The sequence below is a fragment of the Pavona decussata genome, unplaced genomic scaffold (genome assembly GCF_977016875.1).
Source record: "Pavona decussata unplaced genomic scaffold, jaPavDecu1.1 SCAFFOLD_77, whole genome shotgun sequence".
Taxonomy (NCBI): Eukaryota; Metazoa; Cnidaria; class Anthozoa; order Scleractinia; family Agariciidae; genus Pavona; species Pavona decussata.
In genome coordinates this window covers 659,872-683,179 of record NW_028145495.1, presented here as the reverse complement: position 1 = coordinate 683,179, position 23,308 = coordinate 659,872, and the positions used below count along the sequence as shown (strand labels likewise).

Sequence of the window (23,308 nt, the reverse complement as noted above, 5' to 3'; positions counted from 1 at the left end):
GTTTTTGCTCTTAGCCTTTATTTTTAGTAAAAGGAAATGATTACTGTTATTGATGTTTTTCTTTTCGCGTGATTTGCTGTTGATTTTATCGCGCGCGGACGCGAGGATTTTAGTCCTAAACGCATGCGTCAAATTTTCTGTGACGTCATAGAGTCACGGTCTGCCTTCTTGTGGCTGCTGTACGCAAGTACGTTGAACGGACGGTGGTTTTGTTTGGTGAGTAAATTTTCCATACTTTTATCATAGATAGCTTAGAAAAGCCTTATACGCTAGTCTTAAGAGGGTGAAGTATTCAGGACAGGTCCTACTTGCCAGTTATACGACAATTTCTCTTAACGCAAAACCGAATGTTTGTTGATAAGTCGAGCGACCTGTGGGCTTTCTAAAACTCAGTGCCACCTGCACTCGGGAGTTCTTTGCTGTTCGATCTTATTGCGCTCAAAGAACGGGCAGCAGTTGGCAAAACAAATTTGTATTCTTCGTGGCTAGTCAACTGCGGTATTTCGCCGCCAATGGTCAATTTTGAAATCGCTTTTCGATGTTTGGCTTGTGGATTTGATGCTACGATACCGATCTAGCACTTTGCTCTCCTTTCTTCCTACATGGATTGCGAGAGCACTTTCAGTCACGAACAAGACGCCTTGTCAAAGCTTTTTAGCTGCCATATCCAGTTTTAATTGCTCAATAGCACAGGGCATTGATTTTGTACAACCAAGAAAAGGGTTAGCAATTCAACGACGTGTTTGAATTGCGCGACAAAAGACGTTCGCGAGACGCTCCTTTAGGTTTGTTGACATGTTTAATCTTTTATACATGCGGAACGATGTGCTTCTACGAAGCAGGTTTGCCGAAAATTAACTTGATTATCAAAAGCAGAAGTTCACTGCCGTAATGTCGGAGCTGTGGCTAACAAAAGAATAAGCGAGAGTGTTCGCAAACGATCTGTTTTTAACGATTAAATCGAGCTGAATCGTCAAAGTTGTGTGAAAATTCCTCGTAATAATAGTGCTTCAAGATTTGCGCGACTGCTCTCTCTCCCACGCACTGAAAAACATAAAATGTCCTGCACAAGCTAGCTAATTGTATTTTTTTCGGTACATCTTTATAGCTTTTGTGTCCTTCTTCTATCAATATGCAGGCTCCTGTTTTCGTCCTTTGGGAATGCATTGTTTATATGGATTTCTTTTAAACCGTGTAAAATGAATTATTAAAAATATTCCTTGATCGAAGTTAGGAGACTCCTATTTCGATTAAAAAAAAGAGAACCGTATGTATATTATACTCGCTAGCTGCACAGCAAAGAAAGGTGAATCTGCCTGGTTTTGGTCTACAGTTTAACCTTTTTAAGATGTCAAAAAAGCAAAATTTCAGGATTTAGCATATTCAGGGCTATGTTACCGATCGGATTTGTCCTCGTTTCTGTAACGAGTGTCAGTTTGTTCATTACAAAGATCTTGGTAGTATATCGGCTCAGGGAATAGTATTATGAACCTTATCACATATTTCAATCCCTAAAACACAGTTTGGTTATAAATAATTTATCACGAAGGCTTACTTCTTCGGCTAACTTACCTCCAGGAACCGAGACTCGAAACTGTGTTGTTGGAATTAAAATTTGAAAACGATAGTGTTTTACACCAGCGTTAGCTTAATGGCACTCGAGAGAAAGAAAGGTTGCCTTTTTAAAACTAATTGTAGGTTTCAATTCCCTGCTGATCTCGAAATGTTGTTATGTAAAAAAAGAATTGTAAGGATGGTTTTAAGGGTCTGAAGTACTCCGTTTTGTATTGACTGGTTGTGTTACAGGCTTTTGGTCAAGCAGTTTTTGTCAGTGACCTTTAAATATGTTTCATGATGTCTCCTAATTGTTCTGTATTTGGGTTCAAAATCTGTCATTCATTTTGCTTGAAAAATATCGATGTTTTGGGTATTTGATATCAACGTGTACAGTAGTTAACCAGAAAAAATTTATTCAAGCACAACGTGTTGCAGCTTTTGTTCAGCCTGTCTTTCAGGAGGCTGGTTTTTGTGTGCAAAAATGCCAGTTTGGAGATTGTTTGAAGTTGTTCGAAGTTTTAATCTATTTTGGATTAAAGCAAAGTTGACATTGAGACTTGAGTAAGGCTTAAAAACAATGATTGTTTCCAACCTTGAATTTCACTAACTGCCAACCATCCATTGATGCTTTAATATGCATTGATGAATTTAAATTTTTGCTGGCGAATTTTTTCTTCAGGCTCTTTATTGTTATTATTATTTTTCTATGCTTCATCAAGAAAACGTTTTAAAAAGTCAACACTTTGTGTACTGAAAAGGAGAATAAATAACCCTTTAGCATAAGTGCTTCAGTACTTCCATATTCCATTTAAATAACATTACAGCAACATCCTTTGTACATTTTCTCTTTTCCATTATATGGGTTTATTTTTCAGTTAGGAATGTCAGTTTCATTTTAATTGCTGGCACGGTAATATATTCACTTTTTTGTTTGAATTTGTAGACCAAACAATGTTCAGTCAGTATATTTTTCAGTAAATTCCTGATTCGTTGGCCTAGATTTTGTGATTTTTTCTGAAGTACTTTGAGTGGGAGTTTGTTAATGAAATTGTTGATTGTACAAACTTTTCATCAATGTGAAGGAATTAAACTAAAAACCACAAATTTTCAATCAACGCCAGGTGAATTTTAATTACGGTGACCAAGAGTGGCATTTTCTCTCGTAACAGGGGTTTAGAACATATAACAAATTCAGCATGGCCATCTTACAATAAATAATTATTTGTTAGCCATGTAATGTACTGTAGAGCTCTTCCTTGTCAAATATTGTTAGATAAACCTTCTTTCATTGTGCAGGAGGGTTAGGAAATGAAATTCTGCTAGAAGAAATTCTGGCAGTTATGAAAAGTCACAGTTTACTTGGAACATTTTATGTACATTTTTAACATTTGGGTTTCAAAGGTTCATGGATTGTTTTCCTTAGTCTGTAGTATTCTAAACAATGCAACTGCTAAACAGACCTTTTCAACCATTATGTTAATTTTTTTAATCTTTGAATTTAGGCACCCACAGAAAATAGAGACTAAAGTGAACTGAGCTTGTTATCTTGTTTGCTATTCTTACTGATTATTTAGTGGGAAGGACAAATGGGGGTGGAAAATTATGAGGAAACTGAATGGAAGAATTCTGTGATTATGTCTGGTTCTGTCAGAACAGTAATTTTGTTTTTCTTGCTGGTTGCCAATAACAAGTGAAAACCATGCATATTTTATACATTGTTGCTATTTCAAGCAGTGTTATTATAGTTAGCAATTAAATTTATGACTTTGGCAACATTGCCAAAAACATTGGTGGGGTTGGCAAACTTGTTTGCCACATTGGTCAGTGTACTGAGATGATGTTACTAGTACAGGTGTATGTGGATGTTAAACATCCCAAGTGCATGTAACTTGTACTGCACTTTGTGCAAAAGCAAACAAAAAATGTAAAACATGGTTCAAAAAAAAAATGTGTCTGGTGGGTCACAACCATCAAGAAAGGAAAGCACAAAATCAATAAAAAATCACTTTGGTGACAACAGACACAACTGCGATTTTGGATTTTTTTTATCATGTTGAGCTTGACTAGAAAAAGTCAAATTCGGCAAATTTTGCTCAACAAAAGTTGTAGTTGCACTATGAGGCTAAGTGGCCCACAACGCCAGGGCTTAACCCGGTTTCCGTAGCATGAACCCAGTAGGACTATTGCTACTCCCCCCTCCCCCTAGATGGGATACTTGTCCATTGCAGGGTTAACCCCCGTCAGTGTGTCGCCAGTACCCATTTATACACCTGCATGATAAGAGACAATGTGGAGCAAAGTTTCTTGTCAGCAATGAAGCAAGCAAAAAATTAGCCTTGAACCACCGGCCTTGCAATCTTCTCAGTGGTTTCATTGAAGGCTGGCCACTGGGCAAATTGACTGTCTGTGAACATGACTTTGCCCAGTATCTTTTAACATCTCTTCTGACTTTTTCCATAAATTAAAGAACATATCCAAGTTAAACATCCTGCCCAGGTGTACTAGTCTTTTGCCCACCTGTTCTGTTTGACGCACTAACCTCTACACCACTGTGCTTCGAACAAAAATGGTGTCAAGACTGCCAAGCAATTTATGCAAAGACACTTCAATTCACTGATGTTGACCACAGGAAGGGGTTTGTTCAAACCCCTTTAACTCCCCACCCTTTCTTCCTACACATCTGTATAAATGTTTTGGTTGCCCACATAGTATTGTGTTTAGTGGTGGATTTGTTTTCTCTTATAACTTGCCTTGTGATATGTATATTTTTATCGTGGCCGCATTATAATACCAAACTGCAACCATTGCAGGTCAGCTGTTTATTTTTGTTTTGTATGTTTGCGTTGCTTTGGTTATTTATTTGTTGCTTTCAATAACCACTAACAAGTTCAACGACTTGACCAAATGACAGTCATGTTGTCATCTCTGCAATAAATTGTCTTGCTATGCGTCCAGCGAACTCTTGACTGCCAGGAATGAACTAAACTTATCCGTCGTCATTGCTGAAGGTTTTTTAAAGTATGGCTACAGGATGAGAGTAGTCACTAGCACAGAATACAGTTCCTACTGAAGAGTGATGCATCAACGTTTGAAGGACCAGTATTTTATTTTCCTGTGGACAACTTGTAACCCCTGACGTGACACTACGACTGCTAATGGTATGTACACCACAATCATTGTTTTATTTTATTTTATTTTTGCATGTAATTTTTTAATTTTATTGAGCTTTGTTTTAATTTGTAATTTTCTTAACATCCTTGCTTGCATTATAAATTTAATTTCTATTTTGTTTTAAACTGGTGCATTTTAAACCTTTTACTGTAAAGCTAATTTCTGTTATTAAATTTTGATCTGAAACTAGTTTTTTGTGAGATTTTAAAAATTAATCTCAGCTGATAAATGTCCACTAAATTTTGAACAATTTCCAGAACTGGTGGACAAAGTACAGTTTAGGCTGATATTAGTACTTCTCTGCTTTCTTACCTTTCCATTTAGAATAAACTGAAAAAGGATATTATTTTAGCATTTACTGAAAAGCACAATTGCATGTATGACATTTGGAAACTAAGTAGCTTTCATTTGAATGGCATTTTCTTACTGTATCATACAGTGTACGTGTAAATAGTGCCATGAGTTCTTGCACAAGGATTTAAACATTACACGACTCAAAATTTGACTATATTTTACCAAGTCTAGTTTTCTCTTCCCCCTTTATGTGGCCTACGTTTGAATAAATATGCCAATTTCTGGCCAAGGTGAAGTTATTTTAGAAAATGCTCTTATTTGTAAGCGTAACCACAAAGTCTCACGGCAACTGTAATAAAAATGTTATTTTGTATGTGGCTTTGGATACGAGATTTCACACTTTTGATACGCCCAAGCTACTCTTGGGCATATCAGTTTGTTAGGACATTGGTCATATTACTATGCCTGGCATGCTAGCATTAGAGATGATGCCAACTTGAATGATAGAAATAAGGAATTATTTCAACAAACAGCAGCAGCAATAATAATAATAATAATAATAATAATAGTAATAATAATAATAATAATAATAATAATAATAATAATAATAACAATAATAATAATAATAATAGTAATAGTAATAGTAGTAGTAATAATAATAATAATAATAAATAATAATAATAATAATAATAATAATAATAATAATAATAATAATAATAATAATAATAATGTGATGAGAACTTTTACGCCAAGAACATCAAATCCCTAGTCAGAAATGATGATATGACTATTTCAATTAGGGATGGGATTATTATTATTATTTTAGCATTTTATCATTTAATTTTTCACATGCTACAAGGACTTTTTTATAGGTTTTGGTTGATTTTTGGTTTTTCGCTGGAGAAATTTCCCAACAGGTAACGCTGTAGCGCCCTATAGTGCCTTTTAAGCTTCATCAGCATATAGATGAAGATGTTGATACTGCTGCATAATAATAATAATTAATAATAATAATAATAATAATAATAATAATAATAATAATAAAATATTTATAGAGTGCCTTTATCTGTAAAGGCTGAAGTACATGTGACAATTTATTTGCCTGATTTGTCAGTTTGGTCGTATTGGATTGCAAACTGTACCCGAATTTATACACCCAATTTTGATTGGCATGATGGTTTCTTTGAGAGTGTCAGCTCGACTTGTAAAAAGACTCCCAACTGTTGCAGTGCAATAAATTTTTTAATTGGGTTGATTTTCATGTCACGAATCAGTCAAACACACCTACTATTCATGCTCCATTGTCTTCAGGCCGACGAATCAGGTGGACAAGTCATAACATGTCAACCAGCCTTAAAGTTCAAAGGTGCTTTACAAGAATAATGAAAAATTTCCAAAATGCTGATCAATCAAAAGCTAGATAAACAATTGTTCTGCTTAGGCCAGAAGGGTGACTACCTTGTGGCATTGAACTCGTATAACAACTTTGTGTCATGGATTAATGGAAAGACTGGGTGGGTAACGGGCCTGTGTCAAATTTTGGTTAACTTTTGGTGTTTGTGCAATTTACCACCATGTTTGCAATATTCAACTACCGTCGGTTGCATCTAAGCGTGTACATGGGAGGGAAAAACATGTTCTAGTTGGGTGCAAACATGGCATGTTTTGGCGCCAAACATTCAAAGTTTGGAGTAGGCGGCTGTTGTTGACTTGATTTGTTTTTGCTCAACAAAATATTCTTTGCAAGCATTTTTAGATGTTAAGAGTACTTTTTCTGGAGGCAAGTGTGCTGTTTCTGAGTGAAAAATATGCCTGCAAGTCGAGAAAAATGAAATAAGCTTATGAGTGGAACGCCCTGATCTGGCGTGACAGTAAGCTCATGAGTGGAACGCCTTGATCTGGCGTGACAGTTTGATTAACGGCTGTCAAGCTTCAAATGTTTGGCGACAACACACATCATGTCTGGCACCCTATTAGAACATGTTTTTTTGTCTTGTGTCCACACTTAGATGCAACCCATGGTATTCATTTCTTTTCAAAAGATATCCCCAGAATTTTTCCCCTATTCATGTGTCATTTTGGAGAAGATTCCATGCATAGCATTTTCACCTTAAATATTCCTTTGATGGTAATGTTGCATCTTTGGTAAAGCCTTTGAAATTAGAACAAAAGAAGTCATAAATATCCTTTTTGAATACAAACAATGAAGATCAGCAAAGCAGTAAGTGCAGGCAGTAAGGGAAAAAGTCTTCTCAGTCTTTCTTCTTAGTCAATGGGATTTTCTCCAAATCTGTGGTCGTTCTCAAGGAAAAATATGAGGCTATGATTAATAATTATTATTGTAGGCATATGATGAAAGTGAGAAAACTATGTAGAAAATAGCAAAGACAGAGAAAACGTCTTTAAAATTGACATTTGCCCCGTATACACCCTGCCTAAATCAATTCTTAAAAAATACAGCACCCCTGGGCATAAAGGGGATGAAAGGTGATATTGCAATTTCTGACATCAAAGAAAGATAAGTAACAGGAAGGTGTAATTTCTGCTTCCTTTGATTTCGAGCTTTGATGCTGGTCTTATTACTCAGACAAACACATGGCTCAATTTCTACCCTTTATGTCAAGATCTTTTTAATAAACAAAAATACTGTCAACATCATGAAATGCTATAATGTGAGAAACTTCCTTTGAACTCCAAAACAATGGTCATCAGACTTTGCATACACCATTAAAATTTCACCAAATTATTCAATTTTAAAAGTTCAAGGTATTTAGGATTTAATTAAACTCTTTATTTTTTTTTTTCGAATTGATGCTCTTGGCACGAATGTCACCCACTCACTTATATTGCATGAGTGGTTATGTTTACTCAACACATGTACAAGTAATGGTAACATTACGTTTTGCATGGTCCTTTGTGTACCTGGATTATTTTCAATTAAATCTTTTGGTGAGGCTTGTTATTAAATAAAACACAGTGTGAATTTACTTGACAGAGACCTTTAAACCAGAATTTTCTGTCAAATCTCACTTGTTCAGTTCTTAAGTTTCAACAACTAATATTGTGTTCTAATTCAATCAAGAGCCATTATTTTTTTTTTTTGAAATCTAAACCCAATATTAAGAAAACAGTGCTCTTAAGTATTACAACATAATTTTGTTGAGGAGGACGTAAAGCACTAAAGATGGAAAGTGTAATACTATTATTTTGACAGCTCATTCCATGGTAGCAAAGCATTAATTTAAAACCATTTTCATATGGTAGTTATTCGTTGCAGAAATCGTAACGAGGGGCAAAATTTACTGTGTACAACAGCCTTATTGGCTTAAATTTTCAGCCTTATTGAAGTTGGTTGCATTCTCTACTGGTGAGAATGGAAATTTATGAGCCTGACCTACTTTGCAATTTTGGCCATGTATTTTAAATCTTATAGAAAATAATAGTAGGGAAGATGTGGTGGATAGTTGAATTCTCCAAATATTTTCTCTGAGAGGGTTTATTATGCAACAGTAATCAGTTTGCTTTAATTGTGTAGCCATAATATCATTACTAGCATCCTGTGGTCTGACGATTTCACACAAACCATAGAACTTCCAGTTCACTTCAATTTGCACACTGGTCGATGCTTGGTTGATTACGTGATCATTATACCAAAGAATAACTGGTTTGTAAAATGTTTTGTATCATGTAATTTACAATAATTTTGTTACTCAGATTGTTTTCATGGCAAAAAATTTTATAAGTCTGTAATTTATAGTAACAGTAGTTGTTTTTCAATAGCAAACTAACAATGGTTTATACATGTAGTAGTAGTAGTTTTGAGTCATTGTTGACTGCTAAAAATAAATTTCAATATCACGTACATGCAATTTAAATTTATTTACAACTTCAAATGTAGTTTAGATTTAAATAATTGGAACAGTTCTATGTCACATTTACCTTCTTACAAAGCATTTCAAGGTAAAGACAACCAAAGGGTAAAGCTATAAAATTATTGATCTAACACGTACATGTACTTTGAAAACATAACAAACTGAAAGCTCAATGTTGTATAATTGTTGTATGCTGAGTAGAAATTCTAAATATATTAAAATTCAGCAACATGGTTTTCAAAGTAAGTCATATGGTAAATGAAACCTAAATTTAAATGTTGTTTTGAACTTGTGTTTCTGCCAAGATGATTTAACCCTAAACTTGTAACTCAAAACATGGCAATTAGTCTGGTAGAGTAAAAATTTATGCAGTCATATTTTTTCTTTTTTATTGTTGTTTTATGTAATTAAAAAAGTAGGTGTATCTCAACACCAAACTAACAAAGTGTCTCTGGTTAGTTTTGGTTCATTCTTAACCGTAAAAATGTATTTAATAAAATATCTTCCTTGTATTCATATAATTTCATGAAATTACAACTATGAAAACAGTGAAGATGTTGATAATTGGAACAGTTTTATGCCACATTTACGTGCCTGTAAAGAATCTGAAGGTAAAGACAACCAAAATAATGCTTTATGAATTATCTAGCATGTACTTTGATAACGAAACAAACTGAGAGCTTATTGTATAATTATCATGGCACTGAGTAAGCCGAAAATTCTTCTGTAATATACCTGCATGTAAAATTCAGTAACTTAGTATCCAAAACCAATCATGGTAAACCAAATTTTATTTTGAACTTGCTTTTCTGCTGAGATGACAAACTAAAAGCTCAATATATGTTGTATAATTATCACAATTTGAACAGAAATTCTTCATTTATTAAAATGCAGTAACACGTTTTTCAAAACCAATCAAATGATAAACCAAACCTAAATTAAAATGTTGTTTTCAACTTGGTTCTACTGAGATGATAACCTGAAACTTATAACTGATCATGGCAAAATCTATGGAGGATTCCGCATGAGAAACTGAAATACCTAGCAGGGTAAAAATTCATGAAGTTATATTTTTTTCTTTTGTACTGTTGTTTTATGTAATTTAGCAACAACAGATGTATTTCAACAGCAAATTAATACAGTGTCTTGCATGTGTTAGTTTCGGTTCATTCTTGATAGCTAACAATTTATTTAATAAAATGTCCGTGTAGTTGTGAAAATTGTGCAGATTTAAATAATTGGAACAGTTCTTACCGACAGTAACTTTCTTACACAGCATTTTTAAGGTAAAGACAAGCAAATGCTTTATAAATCTTCTAGGTGTACTTTGAGAATGAAACATACTGGAAGTTCATCGTAAATATGTGATAAAATTTGCATTATTAATACTAAACTGAAAAATTCAGTAACATAATTTTTGCAAGCCGACCACATGGTGAACAAAACCCTAAATTAACTTGTTATTTTGAACTTGTGTTTCTACTGAAACATGGAACGGAACAGAATTTTCTCTTTAAAACTCTGCCTTTTGCTTTGTTGTAAATTTTACTCTATACTGAATGAAACATAATTTCTCCTTAAAATAACTCTAGTTTTTTCTTTGATGTTATAATCCTTTAAGTCTCAGGAGAGAGACATTTTCATTGTGCAGTTCCAGAGTCTATCCCCAGACATAAGGCTATTGTAAATTCCAAGGGATAGGAGAGGTCTCAAACCTACACCTATAAAGGAATGTTTTGAGACCATGGTGGAGTTGGGGAAGTGGAAGGAGAGGGGGCGGGGGATGGGGGTGGATTGAATCCCCAAAAACCTTTTGTTGAAGGGGTGTGGATGTTTCTGGAACAGCACAGTGTGAGAGATAAAATGTTTGTTTTTATGCTCTTTGACATTCTTGGAACTTTTTGGTAGAAATATATTATATATCAGTTATGAGAGTTTGAAGTTATATATCAAGTTTGGGAGTGAAAGGGTTAAGTAGCAGTCTTTCTTATCACCTTGTTGATATTTGATTTAAAGGTTAACACTGTTGTACTTTCTTTGTTCTCAGAGTAATAGTAATAATGGGGAAACATAACAGTAAACTTAAACCTGAAGTGTTGGATGACTTAAAAAAAGAGACTGAGTTCTCAGAAGCTGAGCTCAAGGAATGGTACAGAGGCTTTCTGAAGGACTGCCCAAGTGGTCATCTCACCGTTGAAGAGTTCAAAAAAATCTACAGCAACTTCTTTCCACATGGTGATGCCTCTAGGTTTGCAGAGCATGTCTTCCGTACGTTTGACAAAAACGATGATGGCACTATTGATTTTCGTGAATTCATGTGCGCGTTATCGGTGACGTCGCGAGGAAAACTGGATCAGAAGTTAAAATGGGCCTTCAGCATGTACGACATGGATGGGAACGGTTACATCTCAAAAGATGAAATGCTGGAGATAGTGAAAGCTATTTACAAGATGGTGGGCACTGTTATGAAGATGCCTGACGATGAAAGTACGCCAGAGAAGCGGACTGACAAGATCTTTAATCAAATGGATACAAATGAAGACGGGATGCTGTCGCTGGAAGAGTTTATTGAGGGAGCAAAGAGTGACCCTTCCATTGTCCGTCTGTTACAGTGTGATACATCACATTAGGGTTATATTATGAAAGATTGTTCCGTGACAATTGTATGTGATGTTGCCTTTGTTTTGAGCTTTGTAATTGTTGGAAACTTTAAATTGAGCTTAAGTTGTCTTAAATGTGTTATTTTGTTAATTATATAAATATTTTTATTTTAAGCGTTATTTGGATGATATTGTTTAACAAATTGACGACAGTTTTCTATGGTCTGTACTCTTATAGACCATAAAATGTTCAGTACTCAGGTGTGGCAAGTGGTTTCACTGCCAAGTAGTGGTGGCTCATAAATTAAGAAAGTCTCCCATTGTTGTTTCAAACACCAAATAGCTAGCTGTATTCACTGTAGTTGCTCATAAAGCTAGCTGCCTGGCTGCTAATGGCAGCCCTAGTACCATTGATTATTAATGCAATTTTTACAAAATGTCCTAGAGCTGTACTTGCTGTGTATTAAAAGGACTTGATTTTACTGTATCATACCTGAGTTAGGTCTAGATTATTAGATTAAGTTAAAGGTTACAAGCTCTAACACATTTTACGTTGTATTGCATGTAAAATTCCACCGATAATGACATGCATTTAGATAAGTGACTGTGTTACAAGGAGGTTGCATGGAATCCTTCTTCAATGCCAGCTAAACTAAAAGAAACGTCTTAACTGGGATCTATTTGTCCAGAAATGCACACTCATCAGATTCATGCTCCTTTTGTTGGACATCTCAAAGTGTCCCCTAGCCCTAATCATCGCTTAAACACAAGTCCTGCATACATGTATGAGAATGACAAACAAGTTTGTGTAATACGAAGAAGCTTAATAATTTAGAGTTAGATGCATTTTTGGACATCTGAAAAATATGAAAAAGGAAGAATACCAGGCTAATATTTTTTCATTAGTTTTTGCTTGAGAAATCACACTTAGAAGTGTTTTTTTTTTTTTTCACAAAATCAAAACTATCTCATGTAGTGATGCTTAGGAGCTTTCACTTACAGTTGCAAGGAAGTTCATGGTTAGAGTCATCTTGTACAGCTTAACAAAACGTACCACAGCTGCTTAAGTGATCTTACTTTAGGTTTTCACTCAGACTCTATGGTTAGATCTGCAATTTGAGTCTGAGAGTGAAGTTGCCTTTCTGTCAAGCACACTGAACCTGTTAAAAGATTGGTCTAAACTAAGTGATCAGGGTGAATTTGTAAGCAATATGATTATAATGAAATAAAACTGGTGAAAGGTGTGTGTCGATTCTGGTGTATTTGTCTGGTTTGTTGTCTTACCTGGAAATTTTTATTATGCGGCAATTGTACATTGCTTCAAAAATACAAGTGGTTTTACTCTTAACATCATTGAACTGGGCAGATTGATGCCAAGTAATTAGTTATTAAGTAGGCAAAAAGAATAGATTCTCAGTTATCTACACAACCAGACTGTTTGCGAAAAACCTGAAAAACCTAAAACAAAAATTTATCTGCATTCCATTTACATGTTACACATATATTAATTAGTTATTGTTTGGTTTGTATGTAAACAGTTGATGTTTTTAATTTATTTTGACTTTGTTGTGCTTATATTGTTACTGACTTTACTCATTGCATATATCATGTGATAATTAATGTGTTGTGGTAATGCACCTGCACCCGCTTATGCACCAACTAAGGCACTCCTTTTAACCCATTGTTCTAGCCAGCAGTGATAAATGTCTAATCTCTCTCAACATTGTATTGGTGATCTTCAGTAGGCAGGTATTGAGAAATACGAAACTAGTCAGCTCATTGTTATGCGAAACAGGTATGTTATGAGAGGTGTTAGTCATAGCGTGAAATTAATCCTTTATCCCATGAAGTCCTGTGCATGCCTCGAAGGTGTAGGTCGCAGCGATTCACAGTGAAACCAATTTGGCACAATTGTAAGACATGATTTGTATTGAGCACATGATGCCATAACTCTGTCAATATTTGACAGATTTCTATGAATTTTTTACACCAAGATGGTCTTGTGAAGATCTACTCGTTAAAATGATGAAACCTTAACCCCCTCCCATATGTGATATGGTTGACCACCCCCATAACTTTTCAACTTTTTCCCCAAGAAGTTGTGGGTCTCAAGACATCTCTCACATTAATGAACATGTTGAGAACTGCAAAATAAGCTATAGTTTAAGGGTATACCTAATATACACAAGTATTGGGACGTTTTTGAACTTTTAAATTTTTACGCTTTAAGCCCATTTATCTCAAAGCCATAAGTTTTCTCCGTTATAATTATATCATTTATGAAATACACTCATGAGTAGCTTTAAAATGGTATATCATACATGGACATTGAGTTTGTAGTCCTGGATCTGAAGAAAATGCCGTTTTGCGTTAGGAGTTGAAGGGTTAAAACAGATATTGTTTAAAAGTGGGACATCCCATTTTCATGAAAGCAAAGCTAGTGATAAGTACTTTCCTCAGGTGCTGTTTATTGTGTTGTATATTCTCAAAGGGACTAGGCCCATCACTGCGAATGTGTAGCTGCTTATAGTATAAAACGGACAGGTTTAGGTGAAATAAAAAATGTAAAAATGAGACGGCCCAGGCGAGGTGAGCGGTGACGGCTGATTTGAGGGCTCCAACATTTTCTTGCTCAATAACATTGGCAGCAAGATCTTTCCAGTCAGTGAGTGTTCTTGAGACGAAACTGTACAAAATGCAGATTGACAACTGTCGCTCGAAGATTCGTTAATTTTGTTTAGATATTTAAAAAGATGAAATTTAAAAGACAATGGGTCAGTTATTAAAAGACAGTTTAGACGGTGTTTAACAAAACCACGTTCTAAGCCATTTTCAATTTTGCTAACAATCATATCTAAACATTGTCTACTGCCGATGCTAACAAGAAGGCTTGCATCCCAGACTAGAAAACTATTAATCTCCTTAAAATAAACCACTTATAGGCAGATTTGGAGGCCCACTGATTGTCTTAAGCCGGGGCCTAAGTTAGACTCTGTTTAAATAACTGGCCCAATAATTTAGCACGTTTCCTCATCTCAATGGGGAGCGAGTTTAATAACTCTCCTTAGGTCAAAGTGGAGCGAGTTACTTATACGTGTCAGTTTTGGAAATTAGCGCAATAAATTTCTTTTGTTGACTTTGGTGTAACGTGCGCCGGGAGGTCTAGGGTCATTTGGCTGTTGACTTCCTTGTATATATCATCGTAAGTCTTAATATTTTCCGTCGGGTCTCGAGGTTCAACCAGTGCAGATCAGGAAGAAGATTTGTTACTGTCCCCGAGGTATTGTCAAAACGACTATTCAGAAAACGCGTAGCTTGTTTTTAGACTTTTTTAGTATCGTGGATATGTTTACCAAGCCGGCACATTTATGATAAGAAGTCCAACTTAGGAAGCTATTTCTTAGGATCAGTGTAGCTAGGGTACAGAAAATGAATGAATAGTGCAGGTTAGACATTGAGATATTAAATTAAAGTAGTTGTGATAATTCGTTACTTGAGCAACTGGGCTCCAAGTGCCCTGTAATTTCATTTACAGTGGCAAAAAATAAACTTGAAACTTAATAGGAAGATTTTGTAATTAGGTATTGCTAATAAATTATTCGGAAAGGCTTGAGGTTGAAAGCACCTACAGGTCTAACAACAAAGAGCAGGGAGTCAAGTTAGATTAGACATCTTAAAGACAGTTACATTGTTGGTAAATAAAGAGATTAATGAAAGAGAAGAAGTTAACATGCTAATGTCTATAGCAAACTAAATCGTTCACTGCTGGTTCGTGGATAACATGCTCATAATCCAACCAACGTCTGACAAATAATCCTCAGTGCAATCTTCACATCTCATACTAATCCACCTCACCGCTGACGCCGTGCACGCCTTCGTGGAAACCAAACCACAAGTTCACCTGCAATCGGGGTGTCTCCTTTCAGTTCGTTGCCGCATGCGGCAGTGTTACTTCAGAGTCTAACTGAGTTACGCGCCTTTGACAGGTTGTGTGCAGTGCGAGTCTGAACCATGGGAAAACAAAACAGCAAACTGAAGCCTGAAGCATTGGCTGACCTTAGAGAGCAGACGGAGTTCACAGACAGTGAACTCCAGGAGTGGTACAAAGGCTTCCTGAAGGACTGCCCTGGTGGTAACCTCAGTGTGGAGGAATTCAAAAAAATCTACGGCAACTTCTTCCCGTACGGCGACGCGTCCAAGTTTGCAGAGCACGTCTTTCGTACGTTTGATAGCAACGGTGATGGTTCCATCGACTTTCGCGAGTTCATCTGTGCCCTGTCTGTGACATCGCGTGGAAAACTGGAACAGAAGCTTAAGTGGGCTTTCAGCATGTACGACCTGGACGGCAATGGGTACATTTCGAGGAACGAAATGCTGGAGATCGTCACCGCCATCTACAAGATGGTAGGCTCTGTTATGAAAATGCCCGAAGATGAGAGCACACCGGAGAAGCGAACTGATAAAATTTTTAGGCAGATGGATAAAAACACGGACGGCAAGCTGTCACTTGCCGAGTTCATTGAAGGAGCCAAGAGTGACCCATCAATTGTTCGCCTACTCCAGTGTGACACCGCATCAGGAGGATCTGGTTAAAGACCGTTCCGCTAGCAGTATTTTCTAAAATATTTACTCTCATAAAACGTTTACTTATTTGCCGAACGGCAAAATCAAACCAGTCTACCAAGGAAGCTGAATCAGAAGTCTGCACATTAGTATAAGGCATATCATGTCGGGTGACTGTAACCGATCTTTGACGCAGGTAGTCCAAAGATGGGTTCGCGGCGTTTTTAGTCTCCCCAAAGTGGTTTGTAGTTGTCTTTCGTCGTTATACGAGCTAAGTATTTCTTGTATTCCTGTATGTTTCATAGGTAATGTATTATATTGTCTACTTAGACACCATCCGAGAGAAATAGAGTTCATTTTTCCTTAATTTTTGAATAAGTTGAAAATGAGCTAGAGTGCCAAAGATCAAGTCAAGTAAACGAAGCTCGCCAGAGTAGTATTTATTTATTCGTGTTGTGATTGAGTTTTGATAGCTGATTAGGAAATGTCCTGTTATTGAATTGGAGCATTCGCCAGTGGACTCGGTAAAATATTTTTCAACGTATTGAGCTAGTTCATGGCTTTAACCCTTGATATTCTATGTATCAACATATACATTTGACAAACTTTCTAAAGTGGAAATATTTGAAAACCTTACAGCACCTTAGGAAATTATTGGTGATTGCTGTGTTTTAGAACACTCAGGGTTTCATCCAGACTCGATGATGAGAGCCACGCGTGTAGCAGGTAGCAACAGGTTGTTTTGTGAGAGCACAAGAGGGCACACCTTCCGGCTTTTGTGAGAGAAATCGCTAGAGCTCGTCAGTGGTTACGTTTTGCAGTGTGATGTAGTTTGAGAGTGTGACTGATTTTTAGCTGGTGGAACAAGAACCTCTTTGTCGAATCCCTCAGAACCCACGAGTGTTGCTTAGAAACCTGACCAATACTGTGACGTTGATGAGCTGACGCGATAACTTTCGGGATGCGCTTGTTGTAGTGTCGGATTACTTCGGGTGTTTCACGAAGATTTGCCGAACACAGGCGGGACTTGTTCCATCCATTGACCCGACCTGTTCGAGGTGACTTACGGTGCCGTCACATGGCAAACTGAAGCTTTTAAACTCGCGCTGTGAACAAATTCGACTGAGAGAAGTTGACAAATTTGTGCTTCAACCGAGTAGTCGTAACTTGTTCAGGGGTAGCCTGTGGGCAGACCTTTCCTTTTTCCTTTGAGCGCAAAGAAGAGACTTCTGTTGGCCTGAAGAACAGGCGTTATTTTTTGCGTTTTTCAGGCGAGCGGAGGCAAGCGCGCGGCGCTCGAGCCCCTCTGCGCCCCTCGCGTCGCGCGTGACTCACGCTCCGTGGTCGCCTCGCGCTTGCCTCTGCTCGCCTAAAAAACGCAAAAAAATAACGCCTGTACTGCAGGCTAAGACGTCTGTACGCAGGCAAGTTTAGCCGATAACTTTTTTCTGCAGTTGATGTAACAACGTGAACAATTCAGGACGTTTGTTGATTGAGAAAAACGCTAACGTTCACACGTGCCGACTAGTATTCGCTAGCGTGGGTTCGAAAACTTCAGTTGTCGTGTGAACAGGCCAGGAGTATTGCAAGAGGCGGATTGTTTGATTAACCATGAAAAAATGCACTGTACTGCGGGACTTTGGGTACATTGGACGAGATGAAGGAAATGTGTATACCAGGTTGTTTCACTGGAGGAACTGAGTAGATGATTCTCTGATGACATGCACTAATTGTTGAATAAAATATCGCTGAACATGCGCTTTGTCGCTTGAACAGAGAGTGGTATCAGTTGAGGGAGGGAGGGGTTGGGGACGTACTAGTTTGTGGCAAATGCTAGAGGCAAACGCATGAAGAGGTCAGTGTAATCCGCTTAAGGCTGGTTTCCATATGATCGCAGACGATCGCAGACCTCATTGCGATCTGCGATCCGTGATCATATGGAAACCAGCCTTTAGATAGAACATGGTTCTATCTTCTGCGATCACGATAGCAGGATCGCAGACGATCGCAGACCTTATTGCGATCTGCGATCCGCGATCATATGGAAACCAGCCTTTAGAAAGGCGAAAGGTGTAGCGGAGCCAAAAATGGTCACAGCACCCCTTGTTCATGTTTGATAGTTAAGTTTGAGATGCAGCTCGTGGGCTGGGAGGAGGAAGAAAGAAAAAGCATTACAATATCGCGTGATATTTTGCTAGAACAAGTGTAAAAAGAGATGGGATGTCTTGGGTTTGAATCCTGATGGGAGCACTCGGATTTCTTTTTTCCGAGTATGCCTGTGTCACTTTGAATAATACATCATTCTCGTTCATTCACCAGGCTTAAAATATTCCATCACATTTATTTCATTGCGCATATGCCACACATTGTCCTATGAACCTAGTTTAATGTAGCTCAGTGGTAGAGCATCCGAACTAGTAATCGGAAGGTCTTAGGTTCGACTCCTGATAGGAGCACTCGGAATTTCTTTTTCCGAGTATGCCTGTGTCATTCACCGAATAATACAGCATTCTCAGAGATGGGATGTGTTCTACCTCTTTCAGGGGTTTCTTTTCTGCATTCACAAACAGAATTAAGTTGAGTGAGAAGGGCATACCATGCCGGAACTGACTGGAAATAGGGGCTATCAGTAAAGGGGTAGGAATGGGGAGGGAACCGGTATCTTGAGAAAGGGGGAGATCCCCTTAGATCAGAGTTAACAGTATGGGGAGCCAACAGACCCCTCCCCTCCCCCTCCTTTTGAAACGTTTCAGAGAGAGATCCTCAGAGGAGAGCTGTGTATGATGGGAGCTTTGCAAGAAGGCACGATCTTTTGCTTTTTGTTTCTCGGGAACGCTGCTTAAAACCTTTGCAGATTGCATTGTTAACCGTTAAAGATGCCAAGAAAAGTATGTAAGAAGAGAATTTTGTATTGCGTAACTTATTTTTATTGTCCTTAATAAACGTTGGTTTTAAAGCTCTCGTACTGTGTCGCTACAGCTTGTAGACTGGCTGAACTACTTTATCGCAGCTGTTCTGAAACCGGTACAACTGTGAATAGCCCCCAAGTTTAAAAACAAGAACAAAAACAACAGATTTCTTGTTGCAACATTTTTCTTACAAAAGAATGATTGAACGCAATAGGAATTAAACGAAATTCCCGACAGATTCTGATCAAATTGACGAGAACTAGTTTCGCCGTAAGGCTGGCACGGAAAACTTTGTGAAATTGAACGTTGACTGTCACAAGGGACGCTGAATTTGTTACTCGTGAATTAAAACTGTTACTGAAAATATACAAGCATCGACGTTTATCATAAGCAGGGTGTATTTAGTCTTTCATGAACCGGAAATTGTAAAGAAAATTATTATAACTTTCGAAACCCACCTGGCCACATCGGTGGCGTGCACCATGCGTCACGAGCTAGGCGACGTGTATTTGTTAGGTTTATTATGGATGTGACAGCTATCCATCCAGTGATTTATTTGATGTACGGAATAATCATAGTTGTTGATGTGTAGCCGTTGTGTTACAAAAGATGTAGAAACGGTCAGCTACAATTCTGCATGCCTCTTTTTATCAGAGACAACCGGCATCAAGGGGGAAGTCTGTTGGGTCTCACCGGTACCTTGTACAGCACATGCCATGATCTAGCGTGGCCACAGTGTTCTACTTACAGTTTCTTTTTGGGGAGCAGGGATGACGCAGTGGTGAGAGCACTCGCCTTACACCAATGGGCCCGGATTTGATTCCTAGACTCGGCGCCAAATGTGGGTTGAGTTTGTTGTTGGTTCTCGTCCTTGCTCCGAGAGGTTTTTCTCCGAGTAATCCGGTTTTCCCCTCTCCTCAAAAACCAGCATTTCCAAATTCCAATTCGATCTGGATTATTGCCAAGCACTTAATGATGAGCCTCTGGCTCTGGAGACTACGCAAGCACTTCCCGTGTTATTGACATTAAATAAATTACTTTACTTACTTGGAAATCATGCCTTAGACCCGTGAGTTAGAAGAACCATGTAAGGAGCACTTAATAACGGTGACATAGGAAGGTGCTGCTCCATACGTCTTACTTGAATGGTCATGTTTTAGGGCTTAATCCACAGCCGATGCAATTATTTTAGCCACCTTGTACAACATAAAAAACAGAACCAAAGGAAAATGTAATTCCCAGAACACTCAAAGACAAAATCACGGTTTTTAAAACAGACTATAAAGCATAGCTATTGAATTTACATTTTGACAGATTAATTAGTTGGTGCGTTGGATTAAAGAGATGGTATATTTTTACTGTGAAGTAGCCAAGTCTAGTATGTTAATATTTATTGCATGTAAATTGACCTGATAAGCCCACAGCGAGTGATCAATAAAGTATTCATTTAAAATAGTGGTTAAAGCCTTCACTTGAACAAGCCACATTTAGAACTTCTTAGTTCTAAGTTAGAACGTTCGTTTTGTATCTGAGCTAAAGAAGACATTTTAGGCTCAGTTGATTTGCACTCTTGGAAAAGGAACTATCAGCGTGGAATTAATTTCTTTTTAAACAATGTTTACAGTAAACGTCATGTGGGTTCATTGTTTTAATGTAAAAGTTCCGATTGGTTTTTTTTTTCAGAGAAATCTCCAGCTGTTCTTTTCATCAGTGACAAAGCACTGAGTTAAAATATTTACGTCTGTAGACAGCTTGCATGGCTCGTTAACTTTCATCTACAACTCCAAAAACGCCAGCCCATTCGAACGAATTGTAGCTGTTTCTGAAGATTTCTGTTCTCTTGGATTTGCTTCCGCGCGTATTCCAGAAAAGGTCGATTCTAATACAACTAGTTCCTTTTACGTAACTTATAATAAGTTCGCGCCTAATTAACATTACAATCAGAAGAGCTGTTTACTGACTTTCACTTTTATCGGAGCACCACACTTTGATAGCCTGTGGAAAGTTCAAATAGAAGTTTGACGGTTGAGTTGTCTATTTTGCCTTAGTCTCACAAGGCAGACGGTACGGATGGTTAAGGACTTAGTTCAATAGAAAAGCCACACGCCTGTGGTAGGTTCGTAGGCTAGACTTAATCGCCATAAGATAATATTGTTCAATCTGCGTTAGATTTTCTTAAAGTGCGTTTTCGTGGATTCCAGTCAGATTTCGTCGCTCTTCTTCCGACTCAGTCGCTTGTCGCTCGGGTTCGGCACCTAAAGAAGTCGACTTGGGACAAGTCTAAATAGTGTCCAATGTGGCGATCCACACGTAAGCGACAACGCGGTACCTTGGTGAAATCCTGTTTAAATTCGCAGTACTTAGTCAAACTTCGCTTTTAAAACCTGCCTTGACAAAAGCGCCCGCCGAAAGGTAATCGCTTTGTAAAGAGGTGCTGATACATTTGCCACTGAAAGATCAATAATCACAGCAAGTTTATCTAACCGAGACGGTGCGCTTTGATTTGGTTTACAGGTGCTGTTGAGCTAGCTAGAAACGAAACATGGGTAAGCAGAACAGCAAACTCAAGCCTGAACAGCTCTCCGACTTAAAGCAACAGACAGAATTCAATGAGCAAGAGTTACAGGAATGGTATAAGGGCTTCCTAAAAGACTGCCCCAGCGGCCATTTAACGGTTGAAGAGTTCAAAAAGATCTACGGAAACTTCTTCCCGTATGGCGACGCGTCTAAGTTTGCAGAGCACGTGTTTCGCACATTCGACAAGAACGAAGACGGCACGATCGATTTCCGCGAGTTCATCTGCGCCTTGTCGGTAACCTCTCGCGGAAAACTGGAACAGAAGCTTAAGTGGGCATTCAGCATGTACGACCTGGACGGCAATGGCTACATCTCTAAAGAGGAAATGCTGGAGATCGTCAGAGCGATCTACAAGATGGTAGGCAGCGTTATGAAAATGCCAGAAGACGAGAGCACACCGGAGAAGAGAGTGGAAAAGATTTTCTCGCAGATGGATAAGAACGACGACGGCAAGCTGTCACTTGCCGAGTTCATCGAGGGGGCCAAGAGCGACCCGTCGATTGTTCGTCTTCTCCAGTGTGATCCCGCGTCAGGAGGGTCTGGTTGAAACCCAGTGATAATCAAGCGCGTAGACTGAATGGACCTGGAAATTATGTCATTTTCTTGTTCGTTTTTTTATTCTGCAGTAGCTTATTGTAGCGCACACAAGTTTCCAGCTCACCCACAACCTTCAAGTTCTGGCGACTTTTAGGTACTTTTCTATTTGAAGTGCATAGAAACTAAGTTGTAACGGCTTTTAAAACACAGGCTTGCTCCGAATTACCTGCTTGTGTTAATATATTGTGCCTGGCTAGGCTTGAAAGCGTCCTTTTATAATTATTGGCAAAAGGGCGCTTTGTGTAATCAATCATGGTGTTATATATATCTTGGAAGCCGCTTTGGTCATCCTTAATCTTAAAATATTCAAGTGAATTAAATAACATTATTTCGGTTCTCGATAAGTGTTTGATATTTATTGTTATTATTCTTATTTCTCCCCAGCGATTCGCGTGAGAGATTATGGGATCGTTTGCATGGGCAGACGGACGGAAGTCTGCCCATGCCGATGAAGAAGTGCATTTTCGGCCGCCAGCTGTATTAAAAAATATACTCTTTTAGGTTAAAACCATTTAGCAAGAAATCCGCTACCCTGAGAAAAAGCCGCATAATGCACTTATGCGTCGGCGCGATCTCTGGCTACCTTATGGCTTTCTGAAAATTTGCACAAGCGCAGCTCGTGTTCCCCTTTGCACAGAAGCTTCGCATTTCAGCAGCTTTGTCGAACATGTCATTAGTTTTGTTGGACGTTTTGAAGTCATTTTGTATTGCAAACTTGAAGTACTTCACTTCACGTGAAATCTGAAGTTGTGTTTAAGGACAGTGCCTACTATTGTTACTGCGCATACGTTCTGCGCATCGCAAGATACTCGGGTTTCCTATGGGTGGTGCTAGGGCTGTCCCTAAGTTGCTCCAATTTTCTCAAAAAGTTGCTCCAATTTTCCAAAAAAGTTGCTCAAAAGTTGCTCCAAAATTCTAAAAGTAGCTCAAAAGTTGCCCCAAAATCCAAAAGTTTCTCAAAAGTTGCTTTCTATTTTTGGGTGTAAGAGATTGATTTACAACTCAAATAACGATTTAATTAATAAATTTCGCTTTACATAGATATCAATACATAATTATATTACACTGACTCATCAATATTGTAAGACTGAGTCTCTCTCAACCGCTGACCACTTTCGTCTGCTACCACAGGCAGCCCAGGGGACCGGTATTTTCACTGTGTTTTACG

The 23,308-nt window shown here is 37.9% G+C and overlaps 3 protein-coding genes across 7 annotated transcripts; all 3 read left to right on the top strand.

Moving 5' to 3' along the window:
* Positions 1-94: 94 nt before the first annotated feature.
* On the top strand, positions 95-17,830 carry LOC146476407 (neurocalcin homolog). Its single transcript, XM_085114585.1, has 2 exons — positions 95-216; positions 15,481-17,830. Exon 2 carries the CDS (start codon positions 15,506-15,508, stop codon positions 16,085-16,087), a length of 582 nt encoding a protein of 193 aa, XP_084970711.1. The 5' UTR covers positions 95-216; positions 15,481-15,505; the 3' UTR covers positions 16,088-17,830.
* On the top strand, positions 124-12,738 carry LOC146476408 (neurocalcin homolog). 4 transcript variants are annotated; one of them, XM_085114586.1, is made up of 2 exons: positions 124-216; positions 10,942-12,738. In XM_085114586.1, exon 2 carries the CDS (start codon positions 10,955-10,957, stop codon positions 11,522-11,524), a length of 570 nt encoding a protein of 189 aa, XP_084970712.1. In that variant the 5' UTR covers positions 124-216; positions 10,942-10,954; the 3' UTR covers positions 11,525-12,738. The 4 variants fall into 4 exon arrangements, with proteins under 4 accessions (XP_084970712.1, XP_084970713.1, XP_084970715.1 ...); XM_085114587.1 differs by lacking the exon at positions 124-216 and adding an exon at positions 231-4,715; XM_085114589.1 differs by lacking the exon at positions 124-216 and adding an exon at positions 8,098-8,389.
* On the top strand, positions 140-22,484 carry LOC146476406 (neurocalcin homolog). Of its 2 annotated transcripts, none has more exons than XM_085114583.1 (2): positions 140-216; positions 21,481-22,484. In XM_085114583.1, exon 2 carries the CDS (start codon positions 21,509-21,511, stop codon positions 22,088-22,090), a length of 582 nt encoding a protein of 193 aa, XP_084970709.1. In that variant the 5' UTR covers positions 140-216; positions 21,481-21,508; the 3' UTR covers positions 22,091-22,484. The 2 variants fall into 2 exon arrangements, with proteins under 2 accessions (XP_084970709.1, XP_084970710.1); XM_085114584.1 differs by lacking the exon at positions 140-216 and adding an exon at positions 20,936-21,078.
* Positions 22,485-23,308: the final 824 nt, after the last annotated feature.

What these genes read in the sequence shown, in the direction of transcription:
- LOC146476407 (XM_085114585.1), top strand. Translation starts at nt 15,506, where the DNA reads ATGGGAAAACAAAACAGCAAACTGAAGCCTGAAGCATTGGCTGACCTT.
- LOC146476406 (XM_085114583.1), top strand. Translation starts at nt 21,509, where the DNA reads ATGGGTAAGCAGAACAGCAAACTCAAGCCTGAACAGCTCTCCGACTTA.
- LOC146476408 (XM_085114586.1), top strand. Translation starts at nt 10,955, where the DNA reads ATGGGGAAACATAACAGTAAACTTAAACCTGAAGTGTTGGATGACTTA.